Source organism: Ostrea edulis, chromosome 7, assembly GCF_947568905.1.
Source record: "Ostrea edulis chromosome 7, xbOstEdul1.1, whole genome shotgun sequence".
NCBI lineage: Eukaryota > Metazoa > Mollusca > Bivalvia > Ostreida > Ostreidae > Ostrea > Ostrea edulis.
Window position 1 is genome coordinate 8,522,288 of NC_079170.1, and position 25,083 is coordinate 8,547,370.

A 25,083-nucleotide genomic window follows, 5' to 3' on the forward strand; every position below is an offset into this window, starting at 1 on the left:
AACATCCTCGATACCTGCCCCTACTTATCGAAAGTAACGGAAGTTTGCATCGAGTGACACGACGCCTACCGGAGCTCTCCATATAATAACTGAGGTGTTCCGAATGCATAGGGAAACAGAGAGAGGACAGAGATGTATGTTGTGTTGTGTAGTCAGACAGGGATGTATGTAGTGTTGTGTAGTCAGACAGGGATGTATGTTGTGTAGTGTAGACAGACAGGGATGTATGTAGTGTTGTGTAGTGTAGACAGACAGGGATGTATGTAGTGTAGTGTAGACAGACAGGGATGTATGTAGTGTTGTGTAGTGTAGACAGACAGGGATGTATGTAGTGTTGTGTAGACAGACAGGGATGTATGTAGTGTTGTGTAATCAGACAGGGATGTATGTAGTGATGTGTAGTGTAGACAGACAGGGATGTATGTAGTGTTGTGTAGTGTAGACAGGGATGTATGTAGTGTTGTGTAGTCAAACAGGGATGTATGTAGTGTTGTGTAGTCAGACAGGGATGTATGTAGTGTTGTGTAGTGTAGACAGACAGGGATGTATGTAGTGATGTGTAGTGGAGACAGACAGAGATGTATGTAGTGATGTGTAGTCAGACAGGGATGTATGTAGTGTTGTGTAGTGTAGACAGACAGAGATGTATGTAGTGATGTGTAGTCAGACAGGGATGTATGTTGTGTTGTGTAGACAGACAGAGATGTATGTAGTGTTGTGTAGTGTAGACAGACAGGGATGTATGTAGTGTTGTGTAGTGTAGACAGACAGGGATGTATGTAGTGTTGTGTAGTGTAGACAGGGATGTATGTAGTGTTGTGTAGTCAAACAGGGATGTATGTAGTGTTGTGTAGTCAGACAGGGATGTATGTAGTGTTGTGTAGTGTAGACAGACAGGGATGTATGTAGTGATGTGTAGTGGAGACAGACAGAGATGTATGTAGTGATGTGTAGTCAGACAGGGATGTATGTAGTGTTGTGTAGTGTAGACAGACAGAGATGTATGTAGTGATGTGTAGTCAGACAGGGATGTATGTTGTGTTGTGTAGACAGACAGAGATGTATGTAGTGTTGTGTAGTGTAGACAGACAGGGATGTATGTAGTGTTGTGTAGTGTAGTCAAACAGGGATGTATGTAGTGATGTGTAGTGTAGACAGACAGGGATGTATGTAGTGATGTGTAGTCAGACAGGGATGTATGTAGTGTTGTGTAGTCAGACAGGGATGTATGTAGTGTTGTGTGTGTAGTCAGACAGGGATGTATGTAGTGATGTGTAGTCAGACAGGGATGTATGTAGTGTTGTGTAGACAGACAGGGATGTATTAGTGTTGTGAAGACAGACAGGGATGTATGTAGTGTTGTGTCGTCAGACAGGGATATATGTAGTGTTGTGTCGTCAGACAGGGATGTATGTAGTGGTGTGTTGTGTAGTCAAACAGGGATGTATGTAGTGATGTGTCGTCAAACAGGGATGTATGTAGTGTTGTGTTGTGTAGTCAAAGAGGGATGTATGTAGTGTTGTGTAGTCAGACAGGGATGTATGTAGTGTTGTGTAGTCAAACAGGGATGTATGTAGTGTTGTGTAGACAGACAGGGATGTATGTAGTGTTGTGGAGACAGACAGGGATGTATGTAGTGTTGTGATGTGTAGACAGACAGGGATGTATGTAGTGTTGTGTAGTCAGACAGGGATGTATGTAGTGTTGTGTTGTGTAGTCAAACAGGGATGTATGTAGTGTTGTGTAGACAGACAGGAATGTGTGTAGTGTTGTGTAGACAGACAGGGATGTATGTAGTGATGTGTTGTGTAGTCAAACAGGGATGTATGTAGTGTTGTGTAGTCAGACAGGGATGTGTGTAGTGTTGTGTAGTCAGACAGGGATGTATGTAGTGTTGTGTAGTGTAGTCAAACAGGGATGTATGTAGTGTTGTGTAGTCAGACAGGGATGTGTGTAGTGTTGTGTAGTCAGACAGGGATGTATGTAGTGTTGTGTAGTCAAACAGGGATGTATGTAGTGTTGTGTAGACAGACAGGGATGTATGTAGTGTTGTGTAGACAGACAGGGATGTATGTAGTGTTGTGTTGTGTAGTCAAACAGGGATGTATGTAGTGTTGTGTAGTCAGACAGGGATGTGTGTAGTGTTGTGTAGACAGACAGGGATGTATGTAGTGTTGTGTAGTCAGACAGGGATGTATGTAGTGTTGTGTTGTGTAGTCAAACAGGGATGTATGTAGTGTTGTGTAGACAGACAGGAATGTATGTAGTGTTGTGTAGACAGACAGGGATGTATGTAGTGTTGTGTAAACAGACAGGGATGTATGTAGTGTTGTGTAGACAGACAGGGATGTATGTAGTGTTGTGTAGACAGACAGGGATGTACTGTATGTAGTGTTGTGTAGTGTAGACAGACAGGGATGTCTGTAGTGTTGTGTTGTGTAGACAGACAGGGATGTATGTAGTGTTGTGTTGTGTAGTCAAACAGGGATGTATGTAGTGATGTGTAGACAGACAAGGATGTATGTAGTGATGTGCAGACAGACAGGGATGTATGTAGTGATGTGTAGTCAGACAGGGATGAATGTAGTGTTGTGTAGACAGACAGGGATGTATGTAGTGTTGTGTAGACAGACAGGGATGTATGTAGTGTTGTGTAGACAGACAGGGATGTATGTAGTGTTGTGTAGTCAGACAGGGATGTATGTAGTGTTGTGTTGTGTAGACAAACAGGGATGTATGTAGTGTTGTGTAGACAGACAGGGATGTATGTAGTGTTGTGTACACAGACAGGGATGTATGTAGTGTTGTGTTGTGTAGTCAAACAGGGATGTATGTAGTGTTGTGTAGTCAGACAAGAATGTGTGTAGTGTTGTGTAGACAGACAGGGATGTATGTAGTGTTGTGTAGTCAGACAGAGATGTATGTAGTGTTGTGTTGTGTAATCAGACAGGGATGTATGTAGTGATGTGTAGACAGACAGGGATGTATGTAGTGTTGTGTAGACAGACAGGGATGTATGTAGTGTTGTGTAGACAGACAGGGATGTATGTAGTGTTGTGTAGTCAGACAGGGATGTATGTAGTGTTGTGTAGACAGACAGGGATGTACTGTATGTAGTGTTGTGTAGTGTAGACAGACAGGGATGTCTGTAGTGTTGTGTTGTGTAGACAGACAGGGATGTATCTAGTGTTGTATTGTGTAGTCAAACAGGGATGTATGTAGTGTTGTGTAGACAGACAGGGATGTATGTAGTGTTGTGTAGACAGACAGGGATGTATGTAGTGTTGTGTAGTCAGACAGAGATGTATGTAGTGTTGCGTTGTGTAGTCAGACAGGGATGTATGTAGTGATGTGTAGACAGACAGGGATGTATGTAGTGTTGTGTAGACAGACAGGGATGTATGTAGTGTTGTGTAGACAGACAGGGATGTATGTAGTGTTGTGTAGTCAGACAGGGATGTATGTAGTGTTGTGTAGACAGACAGGGATGTACTGTATGTAGTGTTGTGTAGTGTAGACAGACAGGGATGTCTGTAGTGTTGTGTTGTGTAGACAGACAGGGATGTATGTAGTGTTGTGATGTGTAGTCAGACAGGGATGAATGTAGTGTTGTGTAGACAGACAGGGATGTATGTAGTGTTGTGTAGACAGACAGGGATGTATGTAGTGTTGTGTAGACAGACAGGGATGTATGTAGTGTTGTGTAGTCAGACAGGGATGTATGTAGTGTTGTGTAGACAGACAGGGATGTATGTAGTGTTGTGTAGACAGACAGGGATGTATGTAGTGTTGTGTAGTCAGACAGGGATGTATGTAGTGTTGTGTTGTGTAGACAAACAGGGATGTATGTAGTGTTGTGTAGACAGACAGGGATGTATGTAGTGTTGTGTAGACAGACAGGGATGTATGTAGTGTTGTGTTGTGTAGTCAAACAGGGATGTATGTAGTGTTGTGTAGTCAAACAGGGATGTATGTAGTGTTGTGTAGTCAGACAAGAATGTGTGTAGTGTTGTGTAGACAGACAGGGATGTATGTAGTGTTGTGTAGTCAGACAGAGATGTATGTAGTGTTGTGTTGTGTAGTCAGACAGGGATGTATGTAGTGATGTGTAGACAGACAGGGATGTATGTAGTGTTGTGTAGACAGACAGGGATGTATGTAGTGTTGTGTAGACAGACAGGGATGTATGTAGTGTTGTGTAGTCAGACAGGGATGTATATAGTGTTGTGTAGACAGACAGGGATGTATCTAGTGTTGTATTGTGTAGTCAAACAGGGATGTATGTAGTGATGTGTAGACAGACAGGGATGTATGTAGTGATGTGTAGACAGACAGGGATGTATTTAGTGATGTGTAGTCAGACAGGGATGAATGTAGTGTTGTGTAGACAGACAGGGATGTATGTAGTGTTGTGTAGTCAGACAGGGATGTATGTAGTGTTGTGTTGTGTAGACAGACAGGGATGTATGTAGTGTTGTGTAGTGTAGACAGACAGGGATGTTAGTAGTGTAGTGTAGACAGACAGGGATGTATGTAGTGTTGTGTAGACAGACAGGGATGTATGTAGTGTAGTGTAGACAGACAGGGATGTATGTAGTGTTGTGTAGACAGACAGGGATGTATGTAGTGTTGTGTAGTCAGACAGGGATGTATGTAGTGTTGTGTTGTGTAGACAGACAGGGATGTATGTAGTGTTGTGTAGTGTAGACAGACAGGGATGTATGTAGTGTAGTGTAGACAGACAGGGATGTATGTAGTGTTGTGTAGACAGACAGGGATGTATGTAGTGTTGTGTAGACAGACAGGGATGAATGTAGTGTTGTGTAGTCAAACAGGGATGTATGTAGTGTTGTGTAGACAGACAGGGATGTATGTTGTGTTGTGTAGACAAACAGGGATGTATGTAGTGTTGTTTTGTGTAGAGAGACAGGGATGTATGTAGTGATGTGTAGTGTAGACAGACAGGGATGTATGTAGTGATTTGTAGTATAGACAGGGATGTATGTAGTAATGTGTTGTGTAGTCAGACAGGGATGTATGTAGTGTTGTGTAGTCAGACAGGGATGTATGTAGTGATGTGTAAACAGACAGGGATGTATGTAGTGTTGTGTAGACAGACAGGGATGTATGTGGTGATATGTAGTCATACAGGGATGTATGTAGTGATGTGTAGTCAGACAGGGATGTATGTAGTGTTGTGTAGTGTAGACAGACAGGGATGTATGTAGTGATGTGTAGTCAGACAGGGATGTATGTAATGTTGTGTTGTGTAGTCAGACAGGGATGTATGTAGTGATGTGTAGACAGACAGGGATGTATGTAGTGTTGTGTAGTGTAGACAGACAGGGATGTATGTAGTGTTGTGTAGACAGACAGGGATGTATGTAGTGTTGTGTAGTGTAGACAGACAGGGATGTATGTAGTGTAGTGTAGACAGACAGGGATGTATGTAGTGTTGTGTAGACAGACAGGGATGTATGTAGTGTTGTGTAGACAGACAGGGATGTATGTAGTGTTGTGTAGACAGACAGGGATGTATGTAGTGTTGTGTAGACAGACAGGGATGTATGTAGTGTTGGGTAGTATAGACAGGGATGTATGTAGTGATGTGTAGTCAGACAGGGATGTATGTAGTGTTGTGTTGTGTAGACAGACATGGATGTATGTAGTGTTGTGTTGTGTAGTCAGATAGGGATGTATGTAGTGTTGTGTAGTCAGACAGGGATGTATGTAGTGTTGTGTAGACAGACAGGGATGTATGTAGTGTTGTGTAGTGTAGTCAGACAGGGATGTATGTAGTGTTGTGTAGACAGACAGGGATGTATGTAGTGTTGTGTAGTCAGACAGGGATGTATATAGTGTTGTGTAGACAAACAGGGATGTATGTAGTGTTGTGTAGTCAGACAGGGATGTATGTAGTGTTGTGTAGTGTAGTCAGACAGGGATGTATGTAGTGTTGTGTAGACAGACAGGGATGTATGTAGTGTTGTGTAGTCAGACAGGGATGTATGTAGTGTTGTGTAGTCAGACAGGGATGTATGTAGTGATGTTTAGACAGACAGGGATGTATATAGTGTTGTGTAGACAAACAGGGATGTATGTAGTGTTGTGTAGTCAGACAGGGATGTATGTAGTGATGTTTAGACAGACAGGGATGTATATAGTGTTGTGTAGACAAACAGGGATGTATGTAGTGTTGTGTAGTCAGACAGGGATGTATGTAGTGATGTTTAGACAGACAGGGATGTATGTTGTGTTGTGTAGTGTACACAGGGATGTATGTAGTGTTGTGTAGTCAGACAGGGATGTATGTAGTGTTGTGTAGACAGACAGGGATGTATGTAGTGTTGTGTAGTGTAGACAGGGATGTATGTAGTGTTGTGTAGTCAGACAGGGATGTATGTGGTGTTGTGTAGTGTAGTGAGACAGGGATGTATGTAGTGATGTGTAGTCAGACAGGGATGTATGTTGTGTAGTGTAGACAGACAGGGATGTATGTAGTGATGTGTAGTCAGATGAACATGTGATCGATTTCTGGAATAATCAAAGGCACCATAAGTGATTATTGGAAAAGTGTACTTTGGAAGAAAATCAGGTAGCTATAAAGTATTTCATATGGTAGTATGAAAACAAATACATACAGAATTCGTATGTACTTGTGTTAGTAGACGCTCGAAGCCGATCTCATTATTTTAATCACTTTAACCATCAGTTGCATGCTCCCTGTCTGTCATTTAGGGAAAATTGTTAAGTTGTACTGAAAATGATTCAAAGGTGTCATAACAGACAAATTAACTGTTCTGATTGCTGCACTTGTATTGGCTGCTAATTGATATGGGGTCAATAGTTACAGGTATTTGAAATACATGTATACCATGTTTTTGATAAGGTGGCTAATGCAGACACTGACAAGAGGTGTAACGGACTAACAGTCTGTAATGATAAGGTTCGGATGCTGCATTGGAGTTACGGAAAAGTGCATTACATGCTTATAAGTCCATAATAACAGGTACTTTCTGAAGGACTTAATGATTAAGTGTGAGTGTAATTTTGTGAAATATTTTTGTCAATGCCGTTATCTTTCAGGCGAAATTAGACAAACTTTTGAAATGGAACCAAGCTGTGAGAATTCTTCACATAATGGTCAATTTGATGAAGGTAAGTTATCGAATCATATTGAAATGCTATTATTGTAGATGTTATATGATTGAGAAATAAATTTCTTTTATTGAAAATGCATGAGGGCATGCACTGTGATGCTTCATACCAGCATATTTATATCGGCGTGGAGCATTGCTGTTCATACCCTCATGTACATGTATATTCAAAATGATTTTTTTTAAAATATTTACCGTCTTGTTTCTTTTGTGTTGGAATTCCCAGAAATTAAAATAGATGTACTATATTTATCAAGATTCATACGCGCATTGTTCACAATTGCAAAGCATTCTTGAGGAAATAGTTGTCATTACAAATGGATATCAAAGGCAAAAACACTGGAAATGTAAATATTAAGTGATATCCATGTGCAGGTACAACTGTATTTTTTCTTTCTTTAGGCCTTTGACGGTCGAGGTAATCTTGGAGCAGCATTAAAGGTGAGGAGTTTGGTTATGAATGATGTGTTTTGTGTATATTTATATCTAGTGTCCTTTGTTTAATAATGCACAGTGTACAGGCATTTTTCTTCTTGCTTTGGGCACTACAAAACAAATCAAATGTGACACAGAACTGGCATGGTAATATATTAAGAGGGGTATGGCCTGTACGCTCTTAATGTGATTATCTTGTTGGGATGTAACAATTGTATGGAGCAGATTATCTAACATGGAATGGTGTGTTTACAGTGTGGTCGTCAATTTATCGAGGTTTTCCTGAGACAAGGCATGCCACTCCTAGACACCATGTTCAGATCCAACCGAGAAGATGTACAGGGACTGCTAAAAAATCTGCAGCTCAGCACGCGAGTTCTCCATCACATGTGTGGTCACTCAAAGGTAAGAATTTACAGCTCAGCAAGCGAGTTCTCCATCACATGTATGGCCACTCCAAGGTAAGAATTTACATCTTAGCATGTGAGCTCTCCATCACATGTGTGGTCACTCCAAGGTAAGAATTTACATCTCAGCATGTGAGTTCTCCATCACATGTGTGGCCACTCCAAGGTAAGAATTTACATCTCAGCATGTTAGTTCTCCATCACATGTGTGGCCACTCCAAGGTAAGAATTTACATCTCAGCACGCGAATTCTCTATCACATGTGGTCACTCAAAGGTAAGAATTTACATCTCAGCACGCGAATTCTCCATCATGGATGTGTACATGTACCTTACAATTACTTTGAAGACAACTTTAATCTAATGATGTACATCATTATTTGTTAAAGAGACACTACAGCTCATTTTCCACATTTTAATGAAGTGTTTTTTAAACCATATATTGATAAAATGATAAAATTCACATCGATACTGACAATTTTGAACATTTGGGATGCATCAATTTACTCTCAACTGCGCATTGAAGATCGTCCGGAATTCAAAGGTTTCTTCATGCTGACTCGGACTTTTGAATGCTTATTTACATCACGTGGTTTTGAATGACAGCAAAGGTGTTATGTAGGAAATTATCTAAATTCCCCTTCAAGGGGGTTCACATTCACCTTTCAAGTACATAAGATTATTCCCTGCTCCTTATAATAACTAATTATAAATAATTATTTCAACAGAAACCCTTCCATGTTCCCATTGACCAGCTGTTGACCGAAGTTTTTACAACTAACACGTGTCGTGTTCAGATAAAAACGTACTTACTTTTAAACGTAGTGTCTTCGCAGCTAGTCTCAATGGCAGATTTAGGGGGCCAGTATCCCCGCTCCCTTTTGACGCCACAGATTGTGAATGAAAATCAAAATTTTGCACCCGAATGGCCGATTAATTTGGCTAATCTTTGACTTTCACACCCCTCTTCGGAAATCCTAGATCCGCCACTGAGTTACATGCGCGTTTCTCCGAGCTCTCTGTTTTCCAAGGGTCATACTGATCCCTAGGTAAATTTTATTTCACGCATTAGTTTTATCTCATGACATTATATTTTTACCTCTTTTCTCACAGAATCTGTCAAAATGCTAGATCTATCAACTACACTTTCTCTCACTGGACGACATGCTGCACTGTTTACTGTTTATGCGCATGTGTCTGAAGACTAAAAGGAGGAGACTCGATATTTTTTGTATAGGCCATCAAAAAGTATTAATTTTTACGTTAAAACGATAATTTTTAACTTTAGATAAGTGTTATTTTCGTGAAGTTCATACTTTCAACAATGCAACAAAAATTGAGAAAGCGCTGGGAAAATTGTCATTTCATGATTTTTGCGCAAAATGAGCTGTAGTGTCTCTTTAATGACAGTGTAAACCAACTTTATACACCTATGAGAAATTTTTGCAAAAACTTCGTGCATACTGGATCTCTTTCCATGAGCAAATCCTTTAATGTCTGTTGTATTTGTTTAAGATTATCTTGGTTGCAAAAAGTAGTTGCCACGAATCACTTTATCAATGATAAATTGTGAAAGAAAGTTGACACGAATAATAGATGATTTATGGTACGTTGAGAATGCAGCACACATTATGATTTTCATGTTTTTCTTTCAGATTATAAACGACATTGCGTTAACGAATCAAGTTCCCTTCTTGAAGAAGTGCCTGGAGGCCTTCGTGTACCGAGTAAAAGCCATGCTGACGATGAACAGATGCTTAGAGGCCTTCTGGTTAGGGAACCTCAAAAACCGAGATTTACACGTGAATGTTAACATTTAGTTCTTAGAAAATGAATAAACAAAGCCCTCATCTGCATGGGTAATACTTTTAAATTCTTAGAATATTCAAGATCATTATTAAGAAATGATGGAAGAATGTCTTGCATACGAAATAGAGTTGGTTGATTGCAATGTAGGGAGAAGAAATCCTGTCTCAGGCATCAACCACTGCTAATTCGACAGTTGCAGACGTTGAGGAGAATGAGGAGGAGGATGAAGAATCTGACAGAGAGGAGAGTGACGTGGTGAGTTCCATATTCATATAACACGACTAGGGGGATTTACACTGGTGTTTAATAGAGTTCATACAGAAGTTATTTGTCTTTTATGATACGACTCAAGGGGAGAGGGGGGAAACACTGGTGTGTTGTTAGTGTTAATGCAGAAGTTGTTAACCCTGTACAACATGACTAAGAGGGGAGATCTACACAGACCTGTTATTCATCTACATACAGAAGTTGAATGTCCTTTACAACAAGACTAAGATGAGTGATTTACACAGGGATGTTTAGTTAGTGTTCATACAGAAGTTGTACATCCTTTGCAACATGACTAAGAAGAGTGGTTTACACACAGGGGTGTTTAGTTAGTGTTCATACAGAAGTGGTAGTGTAATATTGATGTGATTTACTCTACAGGATTGTATTGCATACCTACATTGTCGTATGTCAGAAATGTTTATATGTGTATATGTTACACTTTTTCAAAAATACAATTGTTCTGTCTGTAGGAGGTAGATAGTGTTGTTTATATACATGTATGTTACACTGTAATACAATTGTTCTGTCTGTAGGAGGTAGATAGTGTTGTTTATATGTTACACTGTAATACAATTGTTCTGTCTGTAGGAGGTAGATAGTGTTGTTTATATGTTATACTGTAATACAATTGTTCTGTCTGTAGGAGGTAGATAGTGTTGTTTATATGTTACACTGTAATACAATTGTTCTGTCTGTAGGAGGTAGATAGTGTTGTTTATATGTTACACTGTAATACAATTGTTCTGTCTGTAGGAGGTAGATAGTGTTGTTTATATGTTATACTGTAATACAATTGTTCTGTCTCTAGGAGGTAGATAGTGTTTATATGTTACACTGTAATACAATTGTTCTGTCTGTAGGAGGTAGATAGTGTTGTTTATATGTTACACTGTAATACAATTGTTCTGTCTGTAGGAGGTAGATAGTGTTGTTTATATGTTACACTGTAATACAATTGTTCTGTCTGTAGGAGGTAGATAGTGTTGTTTATATGTTACACTGTAATACAATTGTTCTGTCTGTAGGAGGTAGATAGTGTTGTTTATATGTTACACTGTAATACAATTGTTCTGTCTGTAGGAGGTAGATAGTGTTGTTTATATATTACACTGTAATACAATTGTTCTGTCTGTAGGAGGTAGATAGTGCTGTTTATATGTTACACTGTAATACAATTGTTCTGTCTGTAGGAGGTAGATAGTGTTGTTTATATGTATATATGTTATACTGTAATACAATTGTTCTGTCTGTAGGAGGTAGATAGTGTTGTTTATATGTTACACTGTAATACAATTGTTCTGTCTGTAGGAGGTAGATAGTGTTGTTCATATGTTATACTGTAATACAATTGTTCTGTCTGTAGGAGGTAGATAGTGTTGTTTATATGTTACACTGTAATACAATTGTTCTGTCTGTAGGAGGTAGATAGTGTTGTTTATGAGTATATATGTTACACTGTAATACAATTGTTCTGTCTGTAGGAGGTAGATAGTGTTGTTTATATGTTATACTGTAATACAATTGTTCTGTCTGTAGGAGGTAGATTGTGCTGTTTATATGTTACACTGTAATACAATTGTTCTGTCTGTAGGAGGTAGATAGTGTTGTTTATATGTTACACTGTAATACAATTGTTCTGTCTCTAGGAGGTAGATAGTGTTGTTTACATGTTACACTGTAATACAATTGTTCTGCCTGTAGGAGGTAGATAGTGTTGTTTATATATTACACTGTAATACAATTGTTCTGTCTGTAGGAGGTAGATAGTGTTGTTTATATGTTACACTGTAATACAATTGTTCTGTCTGTAGGAGGTAGATAGTGTTGTTTATATGTTACACTGTAATACAATTATTCTGTCTGTAGGAGGTAGATAGTGTTGTTTATATACATGTATGTTACACTGTAATACAATTGTTCTGTCTGTAGGAGGTAGATAGTGTTGTTTATATGTTACACTGTAATACGATTGTTCTGTCTGTAGGAGGTAGATAGTGTTGTTTATGTGTATATATGTTACACTGTAATACAATTGTTCTGTCTGTAGGAGGTAGATAGTGTTGTTTATATGTTACACTGTAATACAATTGTTCTGTCTCTAGGAGGTAGATAGTGTTGTTTATGTGTATATATGTTACACTGTAATACAATTGTTCTGTCTGTAGGAGGTAGATAGTGTTGTTTATATGTTACACTGTAATACAATTGTTCTGTCTGTAGGAGGTAGATAGTGTTGTTTATATAAATATATATGTTACACTGTAATACAATTGTTCTGTCTGTAGGAGGTAGATAGTGTTGTTTATATGTTACACTGTAATACAATTGTTCTGTCTGTAGGAGGTAGATAGTGTTGTTTATATGTTACACTGTAATACAGTTGTTCTGTCTGTAGGAGGTAGATAGTGCTGTTTATATGTTACACTGTAATACAATTGTTCTGTCTGTAGGAGGTAGATAGTGTTGTTTATATGTTACACTGTAATACAATTGTTCTGTCTGTAGGAGGTAGATAGTGTTGTTTATATATATATGTTACACTGTAATACAATTGTTCTGTCTGTAGGAGGTAGATAGTGTTGTTTATATGTTACACTGTAATACAATTGTTCTGTCTGTAGGAGGTAGATATTGTTGTTTATATGTTACACTGTAATACAATTGTTCTGTCTGTAGGATGTAGATAGTGCTGTTTATATGTTACACTGTAATACAATTGTTCTGTCTGTAGGAGGTAGATAGTGTTGTTTATATGTTACACTGTAATACAATTGTTTTGTCTGTAGGAGGTAGATAGCGTTGTTTATATGTTACACTGTAATACAATTGTTCTGTCTGTAGGAGGTAGATAGTGTTGTTTATATGTTACACTGTAATACAATTGTTCTGTCTGTAGGAGGTAGATAGTGTTGTTTATATATATATGTTACACTGTAATACAATTGTTCTGTCTGTAGGAGGTAGATATTGTTGTTTATATGTTACACTGTAATACAATTGTTCTGTCTGTAGGAGGTAGATAGTGTTGTTTATATGTTACACTGTAATACAATTGTTCTGTCTGTAGGAGGTAGATAATGTTGTTTATATGTTATACTGTAATACAATTGTTCTGTCTGTAGAAGGTAGATAGTGTTGTTTATATGTTACACTGTAATACAATTGTTCTGTCTGTAGGAGGTAGATAGTGTTGTTTATATGTTACACTGTAATACAATTATTCTGTCTGTAGGAGGTAGATAGTGTTGTTTATATACATGTATGTTACACTGTAATACAATTGTTCTGTCTGTAGGAGGTAGATAGTGTTGTTTATATGTTACACTGTAATACAATTGTTCTGTCTGTAGGAGGTAGATAGTGTTGTTTATGTGTATATATGTTACACTGTAATACAATTGTTCTGTCTGTAGGAGGTAGATAGTGTTGTTTATATGTTACACTGTAATACAATTGTTCTGTCTCTAGGAGGTAGATAGTGTTGTTTATGTGTATATATGTTACACTGTAATACAATTGTTCTGTCTGTAGGAGGTAGATAGTGTTGTTTATATGTTACACTGTAATACAATTGTTCTGTCTGTAGGAGGTAGATAGTGTTGTTTATATATATATATGTTACACTGTAATACAATTGTTCTGTCTGTAGGAGGTAGATAGTGTTGTTTATATGTTACACTGTAATACAATTGTTCTGTCTGTAGGAGGTAGATAGTGTTGTTTATATGTTACACTGTAATACAATTGTTCTGTCTGTAGGAGGTAGATAGTGTTGTTTATATGTTACACTGTAATACAATTGTTCTGTCTGTAGGAGGTAGATAGTGTTGTTTATATGTTACACTGTAATACAATTGTTTTGTCTGTAGGAGGTAGATAGCGTTGTTTATATGTTACACTGTAATACAATTGTTCTGTCTGTAGGAGGTAGATAGTGTTGTTTATATGTTACACTGTAATACAATTGTTCTGTCTGTAGGAGGTAGATAGTGTTGTTTATATGTTACACTGTAATACAATTGTTCTGTCTGTAGGAGGTAGATAGTGTTGTTTATATGTTACACTGTAATACAATTGTTCTGTCTGTAGGAGGTAGATAGTGTTGTTTATATGTTATACTGTAATACAATTGTTCTGTCTGTAGGAGGTAGATAGTGTTGTTTATATGTTACACTGTAATACAATTGTTCTGTCTGTAGGAGGTAGATAGTGTTGTTTATATGTATATATGTTATTCTGTAATACAATTGTTCTGTCTGTAGAAGGTAGATAGTGCTGTTTATATGTTACACTGTAATACAATTGTTCTGTCTGTAGGAGGTAGATAGTGTTGTTTATATGTTACACTGTAATACAATTGTTCTGTCTGTAGGAGGTAGATAGTGTTGTTTATGTGTATATATGTTACACTGTAATACAATTGTTCTGTCTGTAGGAGGTAGATAGTGTTGTTTATATGTATATATGTTACACTGTAATACAATTGTTCTGTCTGTAGAAGGTAGATAGTGTTTATATGTTACACTGTAATACAATTGTTCTGTCTGTAGGAGGTAGATAGTGTTGTTTATATGTTACACTGTAATACAATTGTTCTGTCTGTAGGAGGTAGATAGTGTTGTTTATATGTTACACTGTAATACAATTGTTCTGTCTGTAGGAGGTAGATAGTGTTGTTTATATGTTACACTGTAATACAATTGTTCTGTCTGTAGAAGGTAGATAGTGTTTATATGTTATACTGTAATACAATTGTTCTGTCTGTAGGAGGTAGATAGTGTTGTTTATATGTATATATGTTACACTGTAATACAATTGTTCTGTCTGTAGGAGGTAGATAGTGTTGTTTATATGTTACACTGTAATACAATTGTTCTTTCTGTAGAAGGTAGATAGTGTTTATATGTTATACTGTAATACAATTGTTCTGTCTGTAGGAGGTAGATAGTGTTGTTTATATGTTATACTGTAATACAATTGTTCTGTCTGTAGGAGGTAGATAGTGTTGTTTATATGTTACACTGTAATACAATTGTTCTGTCTGTAGGAGGTAGATAGTGTTGTTTATATGTTACACTGTAATACAATTGTTCTGTCTGTAGGAGGTAGATAGTGTTGTTTATATGTATATATGTTACACTGTAATACAATTGTTCTGTCTCAAGGAGGTAGATAGTGTTGTTTATATGTTACACTGTAATACAATTGTTCTGTCTGTAGGAGGTAGATAGTGTTGTTTATATGTATATATGTTACACTGTAATACAATTGTTCTGTCTGTAGGAGGTAGGCAGTGTTGTTTATATGTTACACTGTAATACAATTGTTCTGTCTGTAGTAGGTAGATAGTGTTGTTTATATGTATATATGTTACACTGTAATACAATTGTTCTGTCTGTAGGAGGTAGATAGTGTTGTTTATATGTTACACTGTAATACAATTGTTCTGTCTGTAGGAGGTAGATAGTGTTGTTTATATGTTACACTGTAATACAATTGCTCTGTCTGTAGGAGGTAGATAGTGTTGTTTATATGTTACACTGTAATACAATTGTTCTGTCTATAGGAGGTAGATAGTGTTGTTTATATGTTACACTGTAATACAATTGTTCTGTCTGTAGGAGGTAGATAGTGTTGTTTATATGTATATATGTTACACTGTAATACAATTGTTCTGTCTGTAGGAGGTAGATAGTGTTGTTTATGTGTATATATGTTACACTGTAATACAATTGTTCTGTCTGTAGGAGGTAGATAGTGTTGTTTATATGTTACACTGTAATACAATTGTTCTGTCTGTAGGAGGTAGATAGTGTTGTTTATATGTATATATGTTATACTGTAATACAATTGTTCTGTCTGTGGGAGGTAGATATTGTTGTTTATATGTTATACTGTTATACAATTGTTCTGTCTGTAGGAGGTAGATAGTGCTGTTTATATGTTACACTGTAATACAATTGTTCTGTCTGTAGGAGGTAGATAGTGTTGTTTATATGTTACACTGTAATACAATTGTTCTGTCTGTAGGAGGTAGATAGTGTTGTTTATATGTTACACTGTAATACAATTGTTCTGTCTGTAGGAGGTAGATAGTGTTGTTTATATGTTACAGTGTAATACAATTGTTCTGTCTGTAGGAGGTAGATAGTGTTGTTTATATGTTACACTGTAATACAATTGTTCTGTCTGTAGGAGGTAGATAGTGTTGTTTATATGTATATATGTTACACTGTAATACAATTGTTCTGTCTGTAGGAGGTAGATAGTGTTGTTTATATGTATATATGTTACACTGTAATACAATTGTTCTGTCTGTAGGAGGTAGATAGTGTTGTTTATATATATATATATGTTACACTGTAATACAATTGTTCTGCCTGTTGGGGGTAGATAGTGTTGTTTATATGTATATATGTTACACTGTAATACAATTGTTCTGTCTGTAGGAGGTAGATAGTGTTGTTTATATGTTACACTGTAATACAATTGTTCTGTCTGTAGGAAGTAGATAGTGTTGTTTATATGTTACACTGTAATACAATTGTTCTGTCTGTAGGAGGTAGATAGTGTTGTTTATATGTATATATGTTACACTGTAATACAATTGTTCTGTCTGTAGGAGGTAGATAATGTTGTTTATATGCTACACTGTAATACAATTGTTCTGTCTGTAGGAGGTAGTCAGTGTTGTTTATATGTATATATGTTACAATGTAATACAATTGTTCTGTCTGTAGGAGGTAGATAGTGTTGTTTATATGTATATATGTTACACTGTAATACAATTGTTCTGTCTGTAGGAGGTAGATAGTGTTGTTTATATGTTACACTGTAATACAATTGTTCTTTCTGTAGAAGGTAGATAGTGTTTATATGTTATACTGTAATACAATTGTTCTGTCTGTAGGAGGTAGATAGTGTTGTTTATATGTTATACTGTAATACAATTGTTCTGTCTGTAGGAGGTAGATAGTGTTGTTTATATGTTACACTGTAATACAATTGTTCTGTCTGTAGGAGGTAGATAGTGTTGTTTATATGTTACACTGTAATACAATTGTTCTGTCTGTAGGAGGTAGATAGTGTTGTTTATATGTATATATGTTACACTGTAATACAATTGTTCTGTCTGTAGGAGGTAGGCAGTGTTGTTTATATGTTACACTGTAATACAATTGTTCTGTCTGTAGTAGGTAGATAGTGTTGTTTATATGTATATATGTTACACTGTAATACAATTGTTCTGTCTGTAGGAGGTAGATAGTGTTGTTTATATGTTACACTGTAATACAATTGTTCTGTCTGTAGGAGGTAGATAGTGTTGTTTATATGTTACACTGTAATACAATTGCTCTGTCTGTAGGAGGTAGATAGTGTTGTTTATATGTTACACTGTAATACAATTGTTCTGTCTATAGGAGGTAGATAGTGTTGTTTATATGTTACACTGTAATACAATTGTTCTGTCTGTAGGAGGTAGATAGTGTTGTTTATATGTATATATGTTACACTGTAATACAATTGTTCTGTCTGTAGGAGGTAGATAGTGTTGTTTATGTGTATATATGTTACACTGTAATACAATTGTTCTGTCTGTAGGAGGTAGATAGTGTTGTTTATATGTTACACTGTAATACAATTGTTCTGTCTGTAGGAGGTAGATAGTGTTGTTTATATGTATATATGTTATACTGTAATACAATTGTTCTGTCTGTGGGAGGTAGATATTGTTGTTTATATGTTATACTGTTATACAATTGTTCTGTCTGTAGGAGGTAGATAGTGCTGTTTATATGTTACACTGTAATACAATTGTTCTGTCTGTAGGAGGTAGATAGTGTTGTTTATATGTTACACTGTAATACAATTGTTCTGTCTGTAGGAGGTAGATAGTGTTGTTTATATGTTACACTGTAATACAATTGTTCTGTCTGTAGGAGGTAGATAGTGTTGTTTATATGTTACAGTGTAATACAATTGTTCTGTCTGTAGGAGGTAGATAGTGTTGTTTATATGTTACACTGTAATACAATTGTTCTGTCTGTAGGAGGTAGATAGTGTTGTTTATATGTATATATGTTACACTGTAATACAATTGTTCTGTCTGTAGGAGGTAGATAGTGTTGTTTATATGTATATATGTTACACTGTAATACAATTGTTCTGTCTGTAGGAGGTAGATAGTGTTGTTTATATATATATATATATGTTACACTGTAATACAATTGTTCTGCCTGTTGGGGGTAGATAGTGTTGTTTATATGTATATATGTTACACTGTAATACAATTGTTCTGTCTGTAGGAGGTAGATAGTGTTGTTTATATGTTACACTGTAATACAATTGTTCTGTCTGTAGGAAGTAGATAGTGTTGTTTATATGTTACACTGTAATACAATTGTTCTGTCTGTAGGAGGTAGATAGTGTTGTTTATATGTATATATGTTACACTGTAATACAATTGTTCTGTCTGTAGGAGGTAGATAATGTTGTTTATATGCTACACTGTAATACAATTGTTCTGTCTGTAGGAGGTAGTCAGTGTTGTTTATATGTATATATGTTACAATGTAATACAATTGTTCTGTCTGTAGGAGGTAGATAGTGTTGTTTATATATTACACTGTAATACAATTGTTCTCTCTGTAGGAGGTAGATAGTGCTGTTTATATATATATATGTTACACTGTAATACAATTGTTCTGTCTGTAGGAGGTAGATAGTGTTGTTTATATGTTACACTGTAATACAATTGTTCTGTCTGTAGGAGGTAGATAGTGTTGTTTATATGTATATATGTTACACTGTAATACAATTGTTCTGTCTGTAGGAGGTAGATAGTGTTGTTTATATGTTACACTGTAATACAATTGTTCTGTCTGTAGGAGGTAGATAGTGTTGTTTATATGTTACACTGTAATACAATTGTTCTGTCTGTAGGAGGTAGATAGTGTTGTTTATATGTTACACTGTAATACAATTGTTCTGTCTGTAGAAGGTAGATAGTGTTTATATGTTATACTGTAATACAATTGTTCTGTCTGTAGGAGGTAGATAGTGTTGTTTATATGTATATATGTTACACTGTAATACAATTGTTCTGTCTGTAGGAGGTAGATAGTGTTGTTTATATGTTACACTGTAATACAATTGTTCTTTCTGTAGAAGGTAGATAGTGTTTATATGTTATACTGTAATACAATTGTTCTGTCTGTAGGAGGTAGATAGTGTTGTTTATATGTTATACTGTAATACAATTGTTCTGTCTGTAGGAGGTAGATAGTGTTGTTTATATGTTACACTGTAATACAATTGTTCTGTCTGTAGGAGGTAGATAGTGTTGTTTATATGTTACACTGTAATACAATTGTTCTGTCTGTAGGAGGTAGATAGTGTTGTTTATATGTATATATGTTACACTGTAATACAATTGTTCTGTCTCAAGGAGGTAGATAGTGTTGTTTATATGTTACACTGTAATACAATTGTTCTGTCTGTAGGAGGTAGATAGTGTTGTTTATATGTATATATGTTACACTGTAATACAATTGTTCTGTCTGTAGGAGGTAGGCAGTGTTGTTTATATGTTACACTGTAATACAATTGTTCTGTCTGTAGTAGGTAGATAGTGTTGTTTATATGTATATATGTTACACTGTAATACAATTGTTCTGTCTGTAGGAGGTAGATAGTGTTGTTTATATGTTACACTGTAATACAATTGTTCTGTCTGTAGGAGGTAGATAGTGTTGTTTATATGTTACACTGTAATACAATTGCTCTGTCTGTAGGAGGTAGATAGTGTTGTTTATATGTTACACTGTAATACAATTGTTCTGTCTATAGGAGGTAGATAGTGTTGTTTATATGTTACACTGTAATACAATTGTTCTGTCTGTAGGAGGTAGATAGTGTTGTTTATATGTATATATGTTACACTGTAATACAATTGTTCTGTCTGTAGGAGGTAGATAGTGTTGTTTATGTGTATATATGTTACACTGTAATACAATTGTTCTGTCTGTAGGAGGTAGATAGTGTTGTTTATATGTTACACTGTAATACAATTGTTCTGTCTGTAGGAGGTAGATAGTGTTGTTTATATGTATATATGTTATACTGTAATACAATTGTTCTGTCTGTGGGAGGTAGATATTGTTGTTTATATGTTATACTGTTATACAATTGTTCTGTCTGTAGGAGGTAGATAGTGCTGTTTATATGTTACACTGTAATACAATTGTTCTGTCTGTAGGAGGTAGATAGTGTTGTTTATATGTTACACTGTAATACAATTGTTCTGTCTGTAGGAGGTAGATAGTGTTGTTTATATGTTACACTGTAATACAATTGTTCTGTCTGTAGGAGGTAGATAGTGTTGTTTATATGTTACAGTGTAATACAATTGTTCTGTCTGTAGGAGGTAGATAGTGTTGTTTATATGTTACACTGTAATACAATTGTTCTGTCTGTAGGAGGTAGATAGTGTTGTTTATATGTATATATGTTACACTGTAATACAATTGTTCTGTCTGTAGGAGGTAGATAGTGTTGTTTATATGTATATATGTTACACTGTAATACAATTGTTCTGTCTGTAGGAGGTAGATAGTGTTGTTTATATATATATATATGTTACACTGTAATACAATTGTTCTGCCTGTTGGGGGTAGATAGTGTTGTTTATATGTATATATGTTACACTGTAATACAATTGTTCTGTCTGTAGGAGGTAGATAGTGTTGTTTATATGTTACACTGTAATACAATTGTTCTGTCTGTAGGAAGTAGATAGTGTTGTTTATATGTTACACTGTAATACAATTGTTCTGTCTGTAGGAGGTAGATAGTGTTGTTTATATGTATATATGTTACACTGTAATACAATTGTTCTGTCTGTAGGAGGTAGATAATGTTGTTTATATGCTACACTGTAATACAATTGTTCTGTCTGTAGGAGGTAGTCAGTGTTGTTTATATGTATATATGTTACAATGTAATACAATTGTTCTGTCTGTAGGAGGTAGATAGTGTTGTTTATATGTATATATGTTACACTGTAATACAATTGTTCTGTCTGTAGGAGGTAGATAGTGTTGTTTATATGTTACACTGTAATACAATTGTTCTTTCTGTAGAAGGTAGATAGTGTTTATATGTTATACTGTAATACAATTGTTCTGTCTGTAGGAGGTAGATAGTGTTGTTTATATGTTATACTGTAATACAATTGTTCTGTCTGTAGGAGGTAGATAGTGTTGTTTATATGTTACACTGTAATACAATTGTTCTGTCTGTAGGAGGTAGATAGTGTTGTTTATATGTTACACTGTAATACAATTGTTCTGTCTGTAGGAGGTAGATAGTGTTGTTTATATGTATATATGTTACACTGTAATACAATTGTTCTGTCTCAAGGAGGTAGATAGTGTTGTTTATATGTTACACTGTAATACAATTGTTCTGTCTGTAGGAGGTAGATAGTGTTGTTTATATGTATATATGTTACACTGTAATACAATTGTTCTGTCTGTAGGAGGTAGGCAGTGTTGTTTATATGTTACACTGTAATACAATTGTTCTGTCTGTAGTAGGTAGATAGTGTTGTTTATATGTATATATGTTACACTGTAATACAATTGTTCTGTCTGTAGGAGGTAGATAGTGTTGTTTATATGTTACACTGTAATACAATTGTTCTGTCTGTAGGAGGTAGATAGTGTTGTTTATATGTTACACTGTAATACAATTGCTCTGTCTGTAGGAGGTAGATAGTGTTGTTTATATGTTACACTGTAATACAATTGTTCTGTCTATAGGAGGTAGATAGTGTTGTTTATATGTTACACTGTAATACAATTGTTCTGTCTGTAGGAGGTAGATAGTGTTGTTTATATGTATATATGTTACACTGTAATACAATTGTTCTGTCTGTAGGAGGTAGATAGTGTTGTTTATGTGTATATATGTTACACTGTAATACAATTGTTCTGTCTGTAGGAGGTAGATAGTGTTGTTTATATGTTACACTGTAATACAATTGTTCTGTCTGTAGGAGGTAGATAGTGTTGTTTATATGTATATATGTTATACTGTAATACAATTGTTCTGTCTGTGGGAGGTAGATATTGTTGTTTATATGTTATACTGTTATACAATTGTTCTGTCTGTAGGAGGTAGATAGTGCTGTTTATATGTTACACTGTAATACAATTGTTCTGTCTGTAGGAGGTAGATAGTGTTGTTTATATGTTACACTGTAATACAATTGTTCTGTCTGTAGGAGGTAGATAGTGTTGTTTATATGTTACACTGTAATACAATTGTTCTGTCTGTAGGAGGTAGATAGTGTTGTTTATATGTTACAGTGTAATACAATTGTTCTGTCTGTAGGAGGTAGATAGTGTTGTTTATATGTTACACTGTAATACAATTGTTCTGTCTGTAGGAGGTAGATAGTGTTGTTTATATGTATATATGTTACACTGTAATACAATTGTTCTGTCTGTAGGAGGTAGATAGTGTTGTTTATATGTATATATGTTACACTGTAATACAATTGTTCTGTCTGTAGGAGGTAGATAGTGTTGTTTATATATATATATATGTTACACTGTAATACAATTGTTCTGCCTGTTGGGGGTAGATAGTGTTGTTTATATGTATATATGTTACACTGTAATACAATTGTTCTGTCTGTAGGAGGTAGATAGTGTTGTTTATATGTTACACTGTAATACAATTGTTCTGTCTGTAGGAAGTAGATAGTGTTGTTTATATGTTACACTGTAATACAATTGTTCTGTCTGTAGGAGGTAGATAGTGTTGTTTATATGTATATATGTTACACTGTAATACAATTGTTCTGTCTGTAGGAGGTAGATAATGTTGTTTATATGCTACACTGTAATACAATTGTTCTGTCTGTAGGAGGTAGTCAGTGTTGTTTATATGTATATATGTTACAATGTAATACAATTGTTCTGTCTGTAGGAGGTAGATAGTGTTGTTTATATATTACACTGTAATACAATTGTTCTCTCTGTAGGAGGTAGATAGTGCTGTTTATATATATATATGTTACACTGTAATACAATTGTTCTGTCTGTAGGAGGTAGATAGTGTTGTTTATATGTTACACTGTAATACAATTGTTCTGTCTGTAGGAGGTAGATAGTGTTGTTTATATGTATATATGTTACACTGTAATACAATTGTTCTGTCTGTAGGAGGTAGATAGTGTTGTTTATATGTTACACTGTAATACAATTGTTCTGTCTGTAGGAGGTAGATAGTGTTGTTTATATGTTACACTGTAATACAATTGTTCTGTCTGTAGGAGGTAGATAGTGTTGTTTATGTGTATATATGTTACACTGTAATAGAATTGTTCTGTCTGTAGGAGGTAGATAGTGTTGTTTATATGTATATATGTTATACTGTAATACAATTGTTCTGTCTGTAGGAGGTAGATAGTGTTGTTTATATATTACACTGTAATACAATTGTTCTGTCTGTAGGAGGCAGATAGTGTTGTTTATATGTATATATGTTACACTGTAATACAATTGTTCTGTCTGTAGGAGGTAGATAGTGTTGTTTATATGCTACACTGTAATACAATTGTTCTGTCTGTAGGAGGTAGATAGTGTTGTTTATATGTTACACTGTAATACAATTGTTCTGTCTGTAGGAGGTAGATAGTGTTGTTTATATGTTAGACTGTAATACAATTGTTCTGTCTGTAGAAGGTAGATAGTGTTTATATGTTACACTGTAATACAATTGTTCTGTCTGTAGGAGGCAGATAGTGTTGTTTATATGTATATATGTTACACTGTAATACAATTGTTCTGTCTGTAGGAGGTAGATAGTGTTGTTTATATGCTACACTGTAATACAATTGTTCTGTCTGTAGGAGGTAGATAGTGTTGTTTATATGTTACACTGTAATACAATTGTTCTGTCTGTAGGAGGTAGATAGTGTTGTTTATATGTTAGACTGTAATACAATTGTTCTGTCTGTAGAAGGTAGATAGTGTTTATATGTTACACTGTAATACAATTGTTCTGTCTGTAGGAGGCAGATAGTGTTGTTTATATGTATATATGTTACACTGTAATACAATTGTTCTGTCTGTAGGAGGTAGATATTGTTGTTTATATGTTACACTGTAATACAATTGTTCTGTCTGTAGGAGGTAGATAGTGTTGTTTATATGTATATATGTTACACTGTAATACAATTGTTCTGTCTGTAGAAGGTAGATAGTGTTTATATGTTACACTGTAATACAATTGTTCTGTCTGTAGGAGGCAGATAGTGTTGTTTATATGTATATATGTTACACTGTAATACAATTGTTCTGTCTGTAGGAGGTAGATAGTGTTGTTTATATGTATATATGTTACACTGTAATACAATTGTTCTGTCTGTAGGAGGTAGATAGTGTTGTTTATATTTTACACTGTAATACAATTATTCTGTCTGTAGGAGGCAGATAGTGTTGTTTATATGTATATATGTTACACTGTAATACAATTGTTCTGTCTGTAGGAGGTAGATAGTGTTGTTTATATGTTACACTGTAATACAATTGTTCTGTCTGTAGGAGGTAGATAGTGTTGTTTATATGTTACACTGTAATACAATTGTTCTGTCTGTAGGAGGTAGATAGTGTTGTTTATATGTATATATGTTACACTGTAATACAATTGTTCTGTCTGTAGGAGGTAGATAATGTTGTTTATATGCTACACTGTAATACAATTGTTCTGTCTGTAGGAGGTAGTCAGTGTTGTTTATATGTATATATGTTACAATGTAATACAATTGTTCTGTCTGTAGGAGGTAGATAGTGTTGTTTATATATTACACTGTAATACAATTGTTCTCTCTGTAGGAGGTAGATAGTGCTGTTTATATATATATATGTTACACTGTAATACAATTGTTCTGTCTGTAGGAGGTAGATAGTGTTGTTTATATGTTACACTGTAATA

The 25,083-nt window shown here is 35.3% G+C and overlaps 1 protein-coding gene across 1 annotated transcript in view; it reads left to right on the forward strand.

Moving 5' to 3' along the window:
• The first annotated feature begins 115 nt into the window (after positions 1 to 115).
• Positions 116 to 25,083, forward strand: part of LOC130047781 (Fanconi anemia group D2 protein homolog) — a 27,184-nt gene continuing 2,216 nt past the window's right edge. Inside the window, exons 1-6 of the mRNA XM_056143206.1 lie at positions 116 to 134; positions 7,087 to 7,158; positions 7,560 to 7,598; positions 7,848 to 7,997; positions 9,654 to 9,800; positions 9,955 to 10,062. Of these exons, the coding sequence (XP_055999181.1) occupies positions 7,141 to 7,158; positions 7,560 to 7,598; positions 7,848 to 7,997; positions 9,654 to 9,800; positions 9,955 to 10,062 (462 nt within the window). The 5' untranslated portion in view covers positions 116 to 134; positions 7,087 to 7,140. The remainder of the gene's footprint in view (positions 135 to 7,086; positions 7,159 to 7,559; positions 7,599 to 7,847; positions 7,998 to 9,653; positions 9,801 to 9,954; positions 10,063 to 25,083) is intronic.